Source organism: Populus euphratica, unplaced genomic scaffold (assembly GCF_000495115.2).
Source record: "Populus euphratica unplaced genomic scaffold, PopEup_1.0 scaffold45.1, whole genome shotgun sequence".
NCBI classification, from domain to species: Eukaryota; Viridiplantae; Streptophyta; class Magnoliopsida; order Malpighiales; family Salicaceae; genus Populus; species Populus euphratica.
The window spans coordinates 474,874-491,630 of NW_011499886.1; the positions used below are offsets into that span (position 1 = coordinate 474,874).

The window sequence follows — 16,757 nt, forward strand, 5'->3', positions numbered from 1 at the left end:
TTATTCTTCATCATTTATTTCAATTTTAGCTTCTGTTCATTGCCTCTTTTAACTCTCTTTCTATAAAGAGGCAATTCTTGATCTGCTTTGGTAGCAAGCTATGAATGAGGAACTTTCTGCTTTGCATAAGATAGATACTTGGGATGTGGTTTCTTTACCTCTTAGTAAGAGTATTGTTGGTTGTCGTTTGGTGTATAAGATCAAGCCTAATTTTGATGGGTCTATTGAGCGATACAAAGTTAAGCTGGTTGTAAAAAGATACTCTCAATAGTATGGTATGGATTATGAGGAGACATTTACCCCAATTGTAAAAATGACTACCATTCATACTCTTATTACCGTAACTTCGATTTGTCAATGGCATGTTTCTCAATTTGATGTTAAAAATATCTTCTTAAATAGAGATCTTTAAGAAGAAGTTTATATGACACTTTTTTCTGGTATTTCACATGACTCTGAATATGTTTGTAAGCTTAAGAAAGCATTATATGGTTACAAATAAGCACCCCGTGCTTGGTTTGAGAAATTCTCTATTGTGATCTAGTCTTTTAGCTTTGTTGTTAACAGTCATGATTCTGCTCTTTTTATTAAGTGCATTGATGCAGATCGTATTATTCTGTTTTTATATGTTGATGACATGATTATTACTGGTGATGACATTGATGGTATTTCAGTATTAAAGAAAGAGTTGGCTAGACGATTTGAAATGAAGAATTTGGGTTATCCTTGATATTTCCTGGGAATTGAGGTAGCATACTCATGTAGAGGTTACATTCTTTCTCAGTATAGATTGTAGATATTCTTAAACGGGCTAGACCTACTAATAACAAGATTGTAGATACTCCTATTGAGGTTAATGCGAGGTACTATTCCTCTGATGGCTTACCTTTAATAAATCCTATGTTATATCGCACTATTGTTGGAAGTTTGGTATATCTCACCATTACACGCCCAAAAATTACATATGCTCTCCATGTTGTTAGCCAGTTTGTTGCTTCTCCTACTACTATTCACTGGGTAGCTATTCTTCGTATTTTATGATATCTTCAGGGTATAATTTTTTGGAGTCTTTTACTTTCATCCATCTTTTCTTTGGAGTTGTGTGCATGTTCTGATGATGATCATGGTAGTGATCCCACATATTGCAAGTCTGTTACTGGGTTTTGTATCTTTTTAGGTGATTCTCTTATTTCTTGGAAGAGTAAGAAACAATTTATTGTTTTTCAATTATCCATCAAAGTAGAATATCATGCTATGACATCTACTATCAAAGAGATTATTTGGTTACGTTGGTTATCTGTTGATATGAGAATTTCCTTTTCTCATCCTACTCCTATATATTGTGACAATTAGAGTTCTATTCAGATTGCTCACAACTCGGTTTTTCATGAGCGAACTAAGTATATTGAGATCGATTGTCATCTTACTTGTCATCATCTCAAGTATGGCACCATTGTTTTACCTTTTGTTCCTTCTTTCTTGCAGATTACAGATTGCAGATTTCTTTACCAAAACCCATTCCATCTCTCGTTTTTGTTTTCTGGTTGACAAACTCTTTATACTTGTAGCTATCCCATCGTGAGTTTGAGAGAAAAAGTTAAATAATATTTATATAGTTTTATTTATTAAGGGTAAAATAATACTTTCAGTTTAACCTATATATATTTTATTTGTATTTAAGTTAAGACTAAACACTTATCATATATAAATTATCTAAAATTCTAATTTCTTTTTATTTAATCTTAATTATTTCAACACACATTATACTTTTTTCATCTGTGTTCTAACATCGGAGAGAAAATACTTTTTTTCATTTGTGTTCTAAGAACATAAGAAGAAGAAAAAGAAACCTTTGTAAGAACAAATTAGAGGTACAACTGTATCACCCAAAATTTCATCCACTAAAAGCATTCTCGTCGCTTCTTTAAGCACCGAAAAAAAAAAAAATTCCTTTATCACTCTATCTCTCACTCCCACTCTTTTCACTAACCAATCATGACAAAACGTTTTTTCCCCTGAATTATCTAGTATATGTGAACCAAAATCCAAAAACAGGTACACACTGCTACCCGCGATGACAAGGTGTTTCAGTTTCGTTGCAGCACAAGACTCGTACTACAGGTACTGCTTTAAACGAGCCGGCCTGAAATCATCCACAACCAATCTCGGCGACGGCACGATCATGCACTGTTGGATTCCAAAGAAGCACAACCCATCAATGCCTACGCTACTATTAATCCACGGTTTTGGTGCCAACGCCATGTGGCAATTCAACGGTCTAATCCCTCATTTCATGTCCACATTCAACGTTTATGTGCCGGACCTCCTATTCTTCGGAGAATCCTACACAACACGGGCAGAAAGGTCCGAGTCGTTCCAAGCACAATGCGTTATGAGGCTCATTGAAGCCCAAAACGTAGCCAAGATGGATGTGTTTGGGCTGAGCTACGGCGGGTTCGTGGCGTATAGCATGGCGGCACAGTTTAAAGAGCGCGTGGGGCGCGTGGCTCTAGGATGTGCCGGGGTTTGCTTTGAAGAGAAGGACGCGGGGAGCATGGAGGTGTTTAAGGTGACAACGGCGGAGGAGGCTGTCAGTATTTTGCTGCCGCAAACACCAGAGAAAGCCAGGGAGATGGTGAGGTTGTCATTTTATAAACCACCACCTAGCATGCCTTCTTGTTTTCTCTGGGACTTCATTGAGGTTAGTCATCGTGTGTTCTATAACATAGCATTTTATTCATCGATATTGATTCTAGAGAATACAGTGCTTGACTATAAATTATTCCTCACATTGCTGCTGATAGGCTTAATAATAGGAAAATTAATTTTTTCTGATGAACATGTGACTAGTTTCATCGCAGACTGTTCCCCCCCACCCCCAAAAGAATCAAGAGGAAGAGTACTAGATTGAATGCTTGAAACACGAGATCTAGCTTTCAAGTCAAATGTTTCGAATATTCAACTATGGAGCAAGGTGTTCCAAGCATTCGTTCCTAATTCTTTCCGTACTTCTGCGATAATATTAGGACATGTATAGAGTTAGATCAAGTGTCATCTTGTAAAGCTCCCTCCACGTCTGGTCTTTATTGCCCTCTACTCGTCAACAAATTAATATCATCCAATGGATCCCTGTCAGCATTGGAAAAAACAACAAGAAAAGCCAACAACACGAACAATTCCATCGTTTACATTCATTGGTTCATCAAATAAAATAAATGGATAAATTATTAAAATGCAAATAAATAAATAGTGAAATAACATTCAAGTCAAAAGTTTTGGCAAGAGAGTATATTTGCGAATGTATTGAGAATCGTGAATTTTTTCCATTAATATCTAGGTTTTTAATTGTAATATCTATTTAAATTTAGGATTAATTTATCTATTAATTCATAATAAAAATTATAAAATTATTAAGATTTTCAAAGTCAAGGTTCATAATAAATTTTTTAAAATCTAAAGATTTAATAATCAAAATAATGATATCATGGCTACTTTAAAATAAATAGCATCCAGAAATTCATATATATTTTTTTTAAAAATACAACTATAGAATAATAAGTTATAATTTTTTTAAATTGTTATTTTAATTTAGTGTGATTAGATTTTTTCTTGGAACTAAATCTATTATACTATTACATATACTAAATTGAAATTAAAAAATGAGAGAAAAAAGAATAACACAATCCCTTTATAAGAATAACACAATCCCATTATGATTGAAACCAGAATTCATTCTATATATCTTCATTCAACTCAAAGAAAAAAGAATAACACAATCCCTTTATAAGAAGTACAATTTAGATGAAAAAACTGAAAAATAATATTCTTATAACAAGCATGAAATAAAAAAATCCTTTAACATTCAAGATAACATTACTAAAAGAAGCAAAGTTGTAAAATCCAAGAAGAATCATGTTGGGGTTTAAGATTCAGGTTGAACAAATTAATCCTAGTTAATTAATTTATTTTTTTAATAAAAAATAAAACTAAATTTTAACTATATTGTAAATTGACCGTTCAATTAATTGGGTTAAATTTAGTTAACTATGTGTTGATTTTTTTTTAAATGGTTTCAGACAAGGACCAGATCCGCAAAACCAGGTTCTGTAATTGTAAAAAGAAGAGAGTTTTACTTATTAAGAAGCCTAAAATTAAAAATAAAAACACCTCTACAATAGAAAGAAAGAAAAATCTACAAAACAAAAAATCAGAGAGCGACCTCTGAATTAACTTCAAATGTTTTATCCCCCCATCCCCACAGAAGACATTGCCAAACAAGAACTCACCACCACCACCACCACCACCACCACCACCGATCGTCTTTCTCTTTTCCTCACGTTTTTTCATATATTCTCATCATAATAGAATCCGTATAATTCTTTCACCATCCTTTATTTTTCACCAAGCTGATCACAAAATATTTCTGAAACTAAAACCGCACAAGAACCCGCTATCCCTCGCTAATCTCCTCCCCTAAAGAAACTTACCCCGATGGCAAAGTGCTTTAGTTTTGCTGCAACACAGGACTCATGCTACCGTTACTCCTTCACTCGAGCAGGCCTAAAATCATCCACAACCGACCTCGGCGACGGCACGATCATGCACTGTTGGATCCCAAAGAGACACAACCCATCAAGACCTACGTTACTATTAATCCACGGCTTCGGTGCCAACGCAATGTGGCAATTCAACGGTCTAATCCCCCAGTTCATGCCCAGATTCAACGTTTATGTACCGGACCTCCTATTCTTCGGAGAATCCTACACAACAAGAGCAGAAAGGTCCGAGTCGTTCCAAGCGCAATGCGTTATGAGCCTCATGGAAGCCCAAAAAGTAACCAAGATGGACGTGTTTGGGCTGAGCTATGGCGGGTTCGTGGCGTATAGCATGGCGGCACAGTTTAAAGAGCGCGTGAGGCGCGTGGCTCTAGGATGTGCCGGGGTATGTTTTGAAGAGAAGGATGTAGGTGAAGGAGGAGTGTTTAAGGTGGTGACAAGTATTGAGGAAGCTGCTAAGGTCTTGATTCCACAAACACCTGAAAAAGCTAGACAGTTGGTGAGGCTGTCTTTCTATAAACCACCACCCAGTATGCCCTCTTGTTTTCTTCAAGATTTTATCGAGGTTAGTTTCAAGCTTTCACGAGTTCGGTGCACACTTCAAAGTTGGATAGATGACATCTCTTGCTATAAAACTAAGTAGAAAGAAGAAGAAAAAGTTTGCATTTTCTTTTTTTCTCCAATAATGAGAAAAGCTAAAATGTGTACTTAATTAGTTTATACTTCATATTCATAAAAACGTTTTGAAAAATTCACTATCATTCACGTCTGAATTCTCGACTTTTAGATTGAACCTACGGCCAAAAACAGGACAACCACACTACCTAAGAGCACTAGCATGCGCCAGACGAACCCTTTCAATAGTGCATAATCGTCAATGCTTTCATAGCAATGAAGTTATGATGATCTTATTATGATCTTAGATGTTGCTTTGAACGCACATGCAATACGTTTGAGACTTTGTAGATTCATGTGTGGAAGAGTATTGATTGTACTTTCAGATTAAAAACAAATGTGTATTAAGATTGGAAAGGAAAATAGTTGTATTTAATTCTTTAGGATTTTAGCAAAAAATTGTCATATTTATTGAAATTGAATGTGTCATTTAATTGCTAACTACCTTGATAATTCAGTAAGCTATGACGCGTTCACATTTTAGTCTACCGACCTTTCCTTTTGTGCGTGGGCACAGTTTTATTGCATAGTTTTTAATGACCCTAGTGGTGACTCTTACCTTTCCTTTTCTGTGTGGGGGCACAATTTCACTGCGCTGGACAGGGTAGTTGTTAATGCAGCTTATCTCTGACATCTACTATTGAGTGTGGGTGAGAAAAAGTTTGGCCCTGAATGACCCTGCATCAGATAATTTGATTGCTGTGATTTTTAGAGAGAAAGAGCTTGCATGGCATGAAAGTAGTGGGGCAAAAGAGAGTGTATTCGTGAATCTGCAAAATGAGCAGTGTTTTTTTTTTTTTTTACTTTTGACATGCCCATTTGAATATCCCACTCATATTTTAAAGAGGTCGTTCATGATCAACTCTTAATGCAAGATCAATCAGTCATGTTCCAGTTTTATAGAACTAATTGTCCATTTACAGAGTCGAAACTGCAACAGGAAGTGCCTGAACAAGGAGGCAGATGTTATGTCATTTTCGGACAAGAAGCATAGCTATTATACTAAGATTGATTTTGAGGTGATCATAAACAACTGATTAGGAAATCTGTTAGGCTGCTTATTATATAGAATCATGATATCCAAAGAAGCCAAGGCTACAGAGGTGATGGTCTTGATGAGTAGTACTAAGACATTCCTGCAAGAGAATTTCAAGTTAATTGGAAAGAATAGGGAGGGCTTTGAAATTCCATGCTACTTGGCCTGAAGATTGAGAAGTTAATAGGAATTGCATGTCTTAGCACATTTCTCATTAATGTAGCTAGTCTTTTCTAGAGGTTGCTAAATTTTTGTTTTTCGATTTTTCACCTCGCGTCGCCATTCTCATCTTCGGCATCATGTTAAAGGCCTTCAAAGAGGCCCTTGATGTGTGTTGACTGTAGTTCATTGACCGAGTGCATGTGACTCAAAAAACATCTCTTTGTTGCAGAAAGTGGAATTCTGTCACATCTAGTGCTATTTCATTTTCATTTTCATTTTTTTGTCTCAAATTTGCACACTATTCGTTTATGTTCCATTTAAGTTGTTCTGAAGTAGAATGAGTTGTGTTTGGAAGTTTGGTTGTCATTTTTGTTTTGTGAACAGGTAATGTGCACTGAATTCCGTCAAGAGAAGGAAGAATTAATCCAGGCATTACACAAAGATAGAAAGATGTCAGATCTTCCTAAGATAACTCAGGTACTGTAATTTTAATACCTCTTTCAATTCCAATACATATGTGTGAATATTTTCTGGTTCAAATTTAGCTGTTGTTGATCTTCTTGAGCACCTTCTAAAAGGAGTATGTTTCCTCTATGCAGCCTACACTAATAATCTGGGGAGAACATGACCAGGTTTTCCCCCTGGAATTGGCACACAGATTAGAAAGGTAATCAATTCTTGAGTACCTGTTCAGCTCGGTGTGCTTTTCAAGCTTTCATATCTATCTAATAGGAAAGAACATAAAAGCATCCACTTTTGAACAATCTTGGAACCTGCTTTGCCTACTCCCCTTCCTGATATGGTCATCTATTCAGCAACCAACTGGGACTTTTGTGGTTAGTAACTGTGCTAGTTGATGCAATAATAAGTTAATGATTTTTCTTCATTGACGCGTGCAGGCATATCAGTGATAATGCAGAATTAGTGATAATAAAGAATGTCGGTCATGCACTCAATGCAGAGAGGCCTAAGGAGCTGTATAAACACTTAAAGTCTTTCTTCATTGACAATCATCCTTTATCAAAGCAAGCCAGACATGGAAACGGTACTAAGTCAGATTGAAATACCTACCTAGAATGATGAGGAGAACTCAGGAGTTTCTGACTTCTCTATTTAGATTGCAACTTGCGTGCACTGAAGACAATTCGAAGCTTATAAATGTACTCATTTAATTATTGAGAGAGGATAAAGTAGATCAATTCAAAGAGATTTGAGCTATGATCCCCTCATCTCTGAGGAAACTGGTTAGGTAACACTTGCAATCTCCTATTTCGAAAAGTTTGCACTGCAAAAACTGGAAATTTTTCTGTGATTGTTGCATCCCTTTTGTTGCTGACAGAGTTTTGGATGCTCCTCTGTATCTCTGTATGTATATGCACATTTATTTTTAATTTATTTTTAATATTCTATATTAATTATAGGCTTATCCAAATATTGCTTATTCGTATGTCACTGAATGAAAGCTGAAACTGCCCTTTTTCTACACCATCATAGGCATGGATGTAGAACTCACAGTCCTTTGCTCTACCTCAAATCAAAGCCTTTTGGAAGTTGTTTGAATGGTGAGGAATTATGTAACTAGGAATTTGAGGGAGTTGAAAAGGGAGTCAAAGCTGAAGAGTGATTAAACAATTTTTATTGGAAAGAAATCATGGTAAGTGGAACTACTAGAAGAAGTATTTGGAAGCTACATTCATCGCTATGATCACTTGAGTTCAGGGTGTTTTTTTGTTCCCTTTCCATCAGTCCAATGCATATGGAGGGAGAGTGTTATACTTATGAATGAATTTATTACAGGCTTAACTGCTTTATTCCTTGTATAACTGGTTAACCACTTGTCATATATATTAGAAAAGTAATTAATTTGACTTAATTTTTTATTTAGTAGTTTTTTTTAAGTATAGTTAATATTTTTTCATCAATAATATTTTAATTTAATATTAATATTTTTTCATTAATAATGTTTGGATTTAACATGAAAACATAAAATATGCCTGTTAAATTATATTTATTTTCCACTTAAAAGTTATTTAATCGTTTTAATAAGATTTGAAATTCTTTTCAAATCTTATTTTTTTTAGCAAATAATTTCTTAATAAATACTATTTAAGAACAAATATAATATTTTTTTTAATTCACCTAAAGTGATGAATCCTCTCTTAATCACTCAGGTACCTTCATACATTTTATGTTATATCTAATATCTATCTCTTTGTTATCTTAATTAAGATAATATGTAATAATATTAAAGTATAACATTTTTTATATAAAATAATTTAGTGTTTTTAAGTGTAAGAATTACTTACACAATCGTCATATAAGCTTTTACATAGAAAATAATCTTTTTATATGAAATTCTTAAACGGGTTAATTCAGTGTATATGTTTTATGACAAACACCTGCATATTAGTTTTATATATCTCTTATACCTTAACTTATAAAAACAATTGTTTCCTTTCATAAATAAAAAAACATAATATGTATTAATCTTTCTGGCTCTAACAAATATCCAATATATAAAAGAGTATCGATCAAAAATATTTTAAAAATAATATTTTAATACAATAAAAATCTCATTATTATAATAATTTTATAATTATATTTGCAAAATATTTTTGTTATATATATATATTTTAGATTTTATCTTTTCTTTAAATTCATAAATCAAATATTAAATTTATTAATTTAATATTATATAAATATTAAAAATAAATTAAATATTTATTAATAATAAATATATATTCACATAAATATAATAACATCATGTCCCCTGTCATATTAAATAAATTCTGCAGGCTGTAGGGATCGCACTCCGTAGCGGTAGTGGTTTTATTACGGCACAAACAAACAAACAAACAAACAAAGGAATTGCCAGGATGAGCGTAACCACAAATTCCACCGCTAGTCTCACAAGTGTAGCCCTTATTTTCCATGTAATAATCATCTAAACCCCCCCTTCTGTACTTCAATATTGCCCCATACTGCCATTGGAAAGGTTTGGTTGGATAATCCTGAAGGAACATATCTGAAGCATATCCCATGCACTTCAGCTTTTGGAGATCAAGCTCACCTTCGCTATTAAAATTAGCTGGAGAATACACACAACACGTGTTTGTAGGTGGTAAGAGTGGCAAGCCAAGGCCAATCACGGATGTACACGTGCAAATCGTTGCGCAGAGATAAGAGGAGGAGGTGTCACAAACAGGTGACCCCTTGGTGGTGAGACAGGAAGTCGAGGGTGTGCATGAGAGGAGAGGGGAAGTTGTTGGGCCAAGCTGGAATGGACTTGCCCAGTCGAGGCCTCAGTTAAGGGGATTGTTGCATGGAGGTGCATGTGGACATGTGTGGTGGAGGTGGTGTAGGATATGGAGGTGATATGGTAACAACCTGTGTAAGCTATGAGTAGGTGCTGGTCACCCTCAGTTGAACCAGCCATGTAAGGATGGAAACTGGGTGAGCCGCAGCAGTGGCCACTGCCAAGAGGGTACTTGACCTGCTGTATGGAACCATATGTGGTCCGGCATGGTAGGTCTTGGGCTAATGCTCGCCCGATCTAGTATGAATTGGGTGACATGGGAGAGCAAAAGGATGATGACGTTCAACAGTAGAAGATTTCCATGGAGAATTTGATGTGTCGGTTGGCGAAGGAAAAGGGCAGAGTAAAGAGGAAATTAAGCAATCGTTGTATGCTTTCGAGGATTTTTATCTTGTATGTTTTGTTCTTGAGCTAAACACCTGTATCCTAGCATGTGATGTAAAATGTGGTCCTTGCCATGGTTACTTTTGTGTCCTGAAGCCCATCCAATATTCCAATCCCAGTTGGATGTCCTAGTGCAGCTATTTAATGCAGCAGCTCGTATAAAGACTTCTGGGGTCAATCTCTAAAATCCTTTTGCTAGCCATAGCACCGCATAGTCGAAATTAAGAATTTGTTTTTGTCACTGCGAGAGGCGAGAGGCGAGAGGCGAGAGCCGTGTTTAGCAGCAAGTAATCTACTAAACCCACTCAACCAAGGCCAGGTTCGTCCTCTGTCCAAGAGGAAGTAACCAAATGAAACCTCGTGGACCTTCACAGAGACAGGTGTGGAAGCTCACAAAGGCAGGGGAGTGGAAACCATAACAAGACTCCCACACAAAAGGCCACCTCCCGGCAGGGTTAAGTAACTTTTTTTTTTTTTTTGAAGAGGCTAAATAAGAGGAAGAACTATATGAATATGTAAATCCATAGTTAATTCTATACGTTTGTGTTTATTAATGTAAAAACGAGGAGTGCAAGATGCTTAACAGCACCACTAAGTTAATGGGATTTGCTCTCTTTCCGAAATGGTACTTGAATCTTTCTCAAAAGCAACGTGTTATTTGTCAAAGAATTCTATGTATAAATTGGGATAACTTCAGTTAATTTATTAGAAAATCCGAAGAGCAAGGGAGACATTAGTCTCTCCTGCTATTAAAATTTAGAAAAAAAATTAATTCCCATTTATTTTTGCATTTTAAAAATATTTTTAAAAAAATTAAAGAATTTTTTATTTAAATTAATATTTTAAAATAATTTTAATATACTAATATTAAAAATAAAAAATATTATTTTAATATATTTTTAAATAAAAAAACACTTTAAAAAATAACTTCAATTACCGGCTAAAATACTACGACTACAGCACAAAAATTTATACGCTCATCTCCTCTCTCTGCGATCGGAGACAGAGACATGGTGATCCTTAAACCCGCCCCCCATCTCTTTAGACGCCTTTTTCCCTCTCCTTTTCAAATTTCTTACCATTCATCTTCTAACTACCTTAACTGTCACATAGACTCATTTCTCTCTAACCAGGCCCAAACTCTCCAATCTCTACACAAATCCCATGCTCTCATAATAACTACTGGCAATGCAAACAATGTTTTTATATCATCAAAACTTATCTCTCTCTATGCATCTTTCAGAAAACCCCATTCATCCACCTATGTTTTTGACTCAACAAATAAAAAAGACACCTTTCTTTGGAATTCTATCATCAAATCTCACTTTTCCAATGGGAATTACTTCAAAGCTTTTGACTTTTACATCCAAATGCGGTATGATAATACCCCACCAAACCAATTTACAATTCCCATGATTGTAGCCACTTGTGCTGAGCTTTTGTGGCTTGAAGAGGGAAAATACATTCACGGGTTGGTCTCAAAATCTGGATTTTTTGCGGAAAATTCTGCGGTTGGGTCATCTTTTGTTTACATGTACGCTAAATGTGGGGTTATGGAGGATGCATCTCTTATGTTTGATGAAATTGTTGTTAGAGATGTGGTGTCTTGGACAGCACTTGTAATCGGGTATGTGCATAATGATGACAGTGAGAAGGGTTTGGAGTGTCTTTGTGAGATGCATAGAATTGGTGGGGATGGTGAGAAGGTTAATTCTAGGACACTAGAAGGTGGGTTTCAAGCTTGTGGGAATTTGGGCGCAATGATTGCAGGAAGGTGTCTCCATGGTTTAGCTGTGAAAACTGGACTCGGGTGCTCTCATGCTGTTCAATCTTCTCTTTTGTCAATGTATTCCAAGTGTGGGAATGTTGAAGAGGCTCATAAGTCTTTTTGTCAAGTTGTAGATAAAGATGTTTTCTCATGGACATCAGTAATTGGTGTTTGTGCAAGATTTGGGTTTATGAATGAGTGCTTAAACCTGTTTTGGGATATGCAGGTTGATGATGTGTATCCAGATGGGATTGTTGTAAGTTGCATCCTTTTGGGTTTTGGTAATTCCATGATGGTGAGAGAGGGAAAAGCCTTTCATGGACTTATTGTAAGGAGAAACTATGTTTTGGACGATACGGTTAACAATGCTTTGTTATCCATGTATTGCAAGTTTGGAACTTTAAACCCCGCAGAGAAGCTTTTAGATGGTGTACATGAATGGAGTAAAGAGTCATGGAACACTATGGTTTTTGGATATGGTAAGATGGGAATAGAAGGGAAGTGTATCGAATTATTTAGGGAGATGAGAGATCTAGGCATTGAAGCTGATTCAAACAGCTTGGTCTCTGTAATTTCTTCGTGCTCTAAATTGGGACTGATTAATCCATGTCGATCAGTTCATTGTTACATAATTAAGAATTCAGTGGATGAAGATGTCTCAATCGCCAATTCACTTATAGACATGTACGGAAAAGGTGGTAATTTGTCCATTGCATGGAAAATGTTTTGTAGGACGCAGAGAGATGTTGTCACATGGAACACCTTGATCTCATCATATACTCACAGTGGGCACCACGCAGAGGCTATCACATTATTCGATGAAATGATTTCAGAAAAATTAAACCCCAATTCAGCAACATTGGTTATAGTTCTTTCAGCTTGCGGTCATCTCCCATCCTTGGAGAAAGGAAAAATGGTTCACCAATATATTAAGGAAGGAGGATTTGAGCTCAATGTTTCTCTTGGTACTGCATTGGTTGATATGTATGCAAAATGTGGTCAACTTGAACAATCAAGAGAATTGTTCAACTCAATGAAGGAGAAAGATGTCATTTCTTGGAATGTAATGATCTCAGGTTATGGTCTGCATGGAGATGCAAATTCTGCAATGGAGGTTTTCCAACAAATGGAGCAATCAAATGTTAAACCGAATGCAATTACCTTTCTATCACTCCTCTCAGCTTGCACTCATGCAGGATATGTTGATGAAGGGAAGCAACTGTTCGATAGAATGCAATATTATTCTATAAAACCCAATCTAAAGCATTTTGCTTGTTTGGCAGATCTTCTTGGAAGATCAGGTAATCTACAAGAAGCTGAAGATCTGGTTCAGTCAATGCCAATTTGTCCTGATGCAGGTGTTTGGGGAACTTTGTTAAGTGCTTGTAAAATTCATAATGAAATTGAGATAGGAATAAGGGTGGCAACATGTGCTATTGAATCTGACCCAGAAAATGATGGGTACTATATAATGCTTTCCAACATGTATGGTTCTATGGGAAAGTGGGACGAGGCTGAAAGAACAAGGGAACTGATGAAGGAAAGGGGAGTAGGGAAGAGAGCTGGTTGGAGTGCAGTGTAGCTTAGAGGGAATGTCATTTGTTATTGTTCGCATATCTCCATTGAACCTTAAACTCATTTAAGTATACGAGGAGTTTTGCAGGCTACCTTAAATGTGACATTTTCTGACCTGAAAAGAGCTCTGTATACAGCTTGTTAGGGCCAAGAATTGATGGTCATAACTAGAATTGCAAGAACGCATCTTGCGGGTAATCTTGTTCATCACAGTGGGTTGCGGCCTTGTATCATTTTCCATGGCGTTTGGGTGTTGTCAATACGAAGTACTTAAGCAGACTCATCATCATAAAACCTATCGAACACTTGTTGGGGCAATAATTGTCAGTTTGACTAGTTCAAACACTGCCTGGCGTTTCTGACAAACAAAACCGGGGTTGTAATTAGTGACAATAAGAATCTGTTTGAAGCTTCAAGGAGCCAGTTTGATAATGTTGAAGCTTACAAACTCTATCAACATTTAGAAATCCATGGATGTTAAATTCTAACCTCTGTGAGGACGTTTTGTCAGATTGCTCTGGAATAGGTGCCATCTTTTACGTTCTAGTCCTGGAGTATGTGCTGCTATCTCCTGGAAGATGTTGTCACTGACAGGTTTTCAACTAGTCTTGCAGCTCTATGCCTTAATTCTTCTTTCTCCATGTGCAAATTTTACGCTTGATATGATTTTCAATTTGTAATTGATATTGCAGTGGTACTTGGAGGAGAGCGATGGTGACAGGAGCATGGCATTGTGGAGGGAAGGCATCTTGTGCTAGCCTGTGAGAGTTACCATGCACTACGTTCATTCGCCATCTGGAGTTGGTGCTGTGTAACAAATAACGTCAACTTTTCTTTAGTCATGATATAATTAGATGGTCTAATTTGTTAGAATATATCACCTTCTTGTGCATCAACTCTTTTGGTTTCTCCAAGTCGATGACAATCATTCTTTAATATCATGAAAGATGTTTTCTTGCTATTATAGGAATCCACTACCAAGTATTTATGAGAAAGGTTTGACACTTCATTACTATAGCGTTTTTGCTATTTTCTGCATCTTTTATTTGCAAATACGTACCGTGAATTCGATTAAAAAAAAAATCCCTTATCGGCATTTACTTAATTATATGATTAAAAATTTGGGCCCGTTCACCAAAAAATGAAGTTCGCCATGATACTTTGAGTTTGCAAGGGTAAGATGCGACTGAATTCGCTATCCCATGTACCATAAACTGATCTCACACTTCAACCCACCGTATCATCAATGTTGGCCTCTACCTTCCGACCAGTGACCAATTTTTCCAAAAGACTTTAGCAACCAATTTTTAATAAGTTGTTTTAGCATTTTTTAATCCAAAAGGCATCACTTTATAACAGTACATGATGAAATGCGTTCTCATTTTAACTTTATTTTTCATCTTAATTTAGTGATATTTGAAAAACAAATCTAAAACACCCAACATATGATAATCTACCGTTGAATCCACAAGTTGATTAATTTTCATGAGGGGTAACTATCATTCAAACAAGCTTTATTTAGGGTGGTAAAGTCTACACGTTTTCTCCACTTTCCATTTGCTTTCTTCACGAGCATCACATTGGCAAACACTTCGGATACATTTTCTCCCAGATTTCAACAGTAAAAAATGGTTAAATCTGCTACTCCATGGACGAACTTGATTAAGGAACCATGTAAATCTGTTTGTTAACAAGGCATGTCCATGAAGCAATGAATTTCACTATACTGAAGAAATGATACAATCACTCACCAGAACCTCAATAAAAAATCAAGACAAAGATCTCCATCTCTTTTCTCCCTTGCAAGTTGCTCACTTCTCGCACACTCAATTAATCTCACTCTCACTTGATTTTTTCAATAATGGAGGGAGCCTCCTATTTATAGGGACTAAATGGTGCCATTATGTATGAAGTTGTATGAAGTTGGAGGTTTCGAGCTGGAGAGTTAAAGAGATAGTTAGAGACTGGAAGTTGGTGTTTAGAGGCCAGCATGGTTACGGAGACAGGATGAGGGAAATCTAGACAAATTGCCATAAATTTCTAACCTTGCGAGATTTTTCCTCCTAGTATTCACTCAATGATGCCATGCATCTCGAGGGTACACAACACCAAGTGATATTAATGTTCAAGTAATATTGAAATTTGATTTTTTAAATAATTTTTATGTGCATGTTAACTAACCAATTTTTTTATAGTATAATATTCCTTTCATCCCTTTAAGATAACTTTATTGAAGGTTTTTGTCACTACCATATACTATGCCTTAGTAGTTGACAAATATATTGTTGATTGTAATGTTAACCTTTAACTCACGAGTCCTCTAGTAAGTGTAAATACATAGTCTATAATAAAACAACACTCGTCCAAGCTACTTGTATAGTTTGAGCTTATATAACTAACTAAATTATGTTTGATTCTGTCTTTTAAACTTTAAACCAATAGCAATTGTGCTATGAATCTATCATATAATCTATTTTGTTACTTGCCAGTAACCCCTTCTCATATCATATATATTCCTGCTCACCATATTGAAAGAATATAAAATTTCAGTCTCGGACAAACTGGTGCAGACATTAATGCACTAACTGCATTTGTATGTAAAATTTAAGCAATATGTTTATGCTCACCCTCCGTGTGTGGAGATAATGAAGCAATGAGTTTAAAATAAAGGGTTAAATATGTACTTACAAGCTTGGTCTTGCCATTTACATCAATTCTCTGTAGAACTTTCTTTAAGTATTGGGTTTGTGTCAAACAAATCGTGTCTTTTCTTCTGTCACTTTAAATCTTCATGCTAAAAATCTTTTTAGCTTCTTCAAGATCTTTCACAAACTCATTCTTTAGTTGACCTTTTAGTTAATCAATTTTCACATTTCTCTTAAATATAATCAACATATCATCCACATATAAGAGCAAATAGATGAAAAAATCATTAAGGAGCTTACAAAAATATACACAATGGTTAAATTGACTTTATATGCATTTGTGTTCTGCCATGAACTTGTTAAACATATATGCCACTAGCATAAAGATTATATAAATCCATACAATTACTTTTTTTCAGTTTACAAGCCTAATTCTTTTTCCTGGTGACTTTGAAACCATGTGACTGAGACATAAAATTTCTTCTAATAAATCTCTATGTAAGAAGGCAATGTTTACATTAAGTTGGGCTAAACTCAAGATCAAACTGTGCAACCAAATCTAACATAATATGGATTCATGAATGATTAGCAATCGGGGAGAATACCTTGTCATAATTTATCCTCTATTTTTTAGGATAAC

At 35.5% G+C, this 16,757-nt stretch overlaps 2 protein-coding genes across 3 annotated transcripts; both read left to right on the forward strand.

Annotated features, from left to right (window-relative positions):
- The first annotated feature begins 1,828 nt into the window (after window positions 1-1,828).
- LOC105130295 (monoacylglycerol lipase ABHD6-like) lies at window positions 1,829-7,855 on the forward strand. Of its 2 annotated transcripts, none has more exons than XM_011032736.1 (4): window positions 1,829-2,701; window positions 6,814-6,906; window positions 7,029-7,096; window positions 7,329-7,855. In XM_011032736.1, the coding sequence occupies exons 1-4, from the start codon at window positions 2,075-2,077 to the stop codon at window positions 7,489-7,491; spliced, it is 951 nt and encodes a 316-aa protein (XP_011031038.1). In that variant the 5' UTR covers window positions 1,829-2,074; the 3' UTR covers window positions 7,492-7,855. The 2 variants fall into 2 exon arrangements, with proteins under 2 accessions (XP_011031038.1, XP_011031037.1); XM_011032735.1 differs by lacking the exon at window positions 1,829-2,701 and adding an exon at window positions 4,057-5,121.
- Window positions 7,856-11,079: 3,224 nt separating this feature from the next.
- On the forward strand, window positions 11,080-14,431 carry LOC105130297 (Pentatricopeptide repeat (PPR) superfamily protein). The gene is made up of 2 exons (XM_011032738.1): window positions 11,080-14,066; window positions 14,165-14,431. The coding sequence occupies exon 1, from the start codon at window positions 11,140-11,142 to the stop codon at window positions 13,477-13,479; it is 2,340 nt and encodes a 779-aa protein (XP_011031040.1). The 5' UTR covers window positions 11,080-11,139; the 3' UTR covers window positions 13,480-14,066; window positions 14,165-14,431.
- The last annotated feature ends 2,326 nt before the right edge of the window (window positions 14,432-16,757 follow it).

What these genes read in the sequence shown, in the direction of transcription:
- LOC105130297 (XM_011032738.1), top strand. Translation starts at nt 11,140, where the DNA reads ATGGTGATCCTTAAACCCGCCCCCCATCTCTTTAGACGCCTTTTTCCC.
- LOC105130295 (XM_011032735.1), top strand. Translation starts at nt 4,492, where the DNA reads ATGGCAAAGTGCTTTAGTTTTGCTGCAACACAGGACTCATGCTACCGT. An exon ending in TTCTTCAAGATTTTATCGAG is followed by an intron (nt 5,122 to 6,813) that starts GTTAGTTTCAAG and finishes TTTTGTGAACAG; the next exon opens with GTAATGTGCACTGAATTCCG. An exon ending in TTGGCACACAGATTAGAAAG is followed by an intron (nt 7,097 to 7,328) that starts GTAATCAATTCT and finishes TGACGCGTGCAG; the next exon opens with GCATATCAGTGATAATGCAG.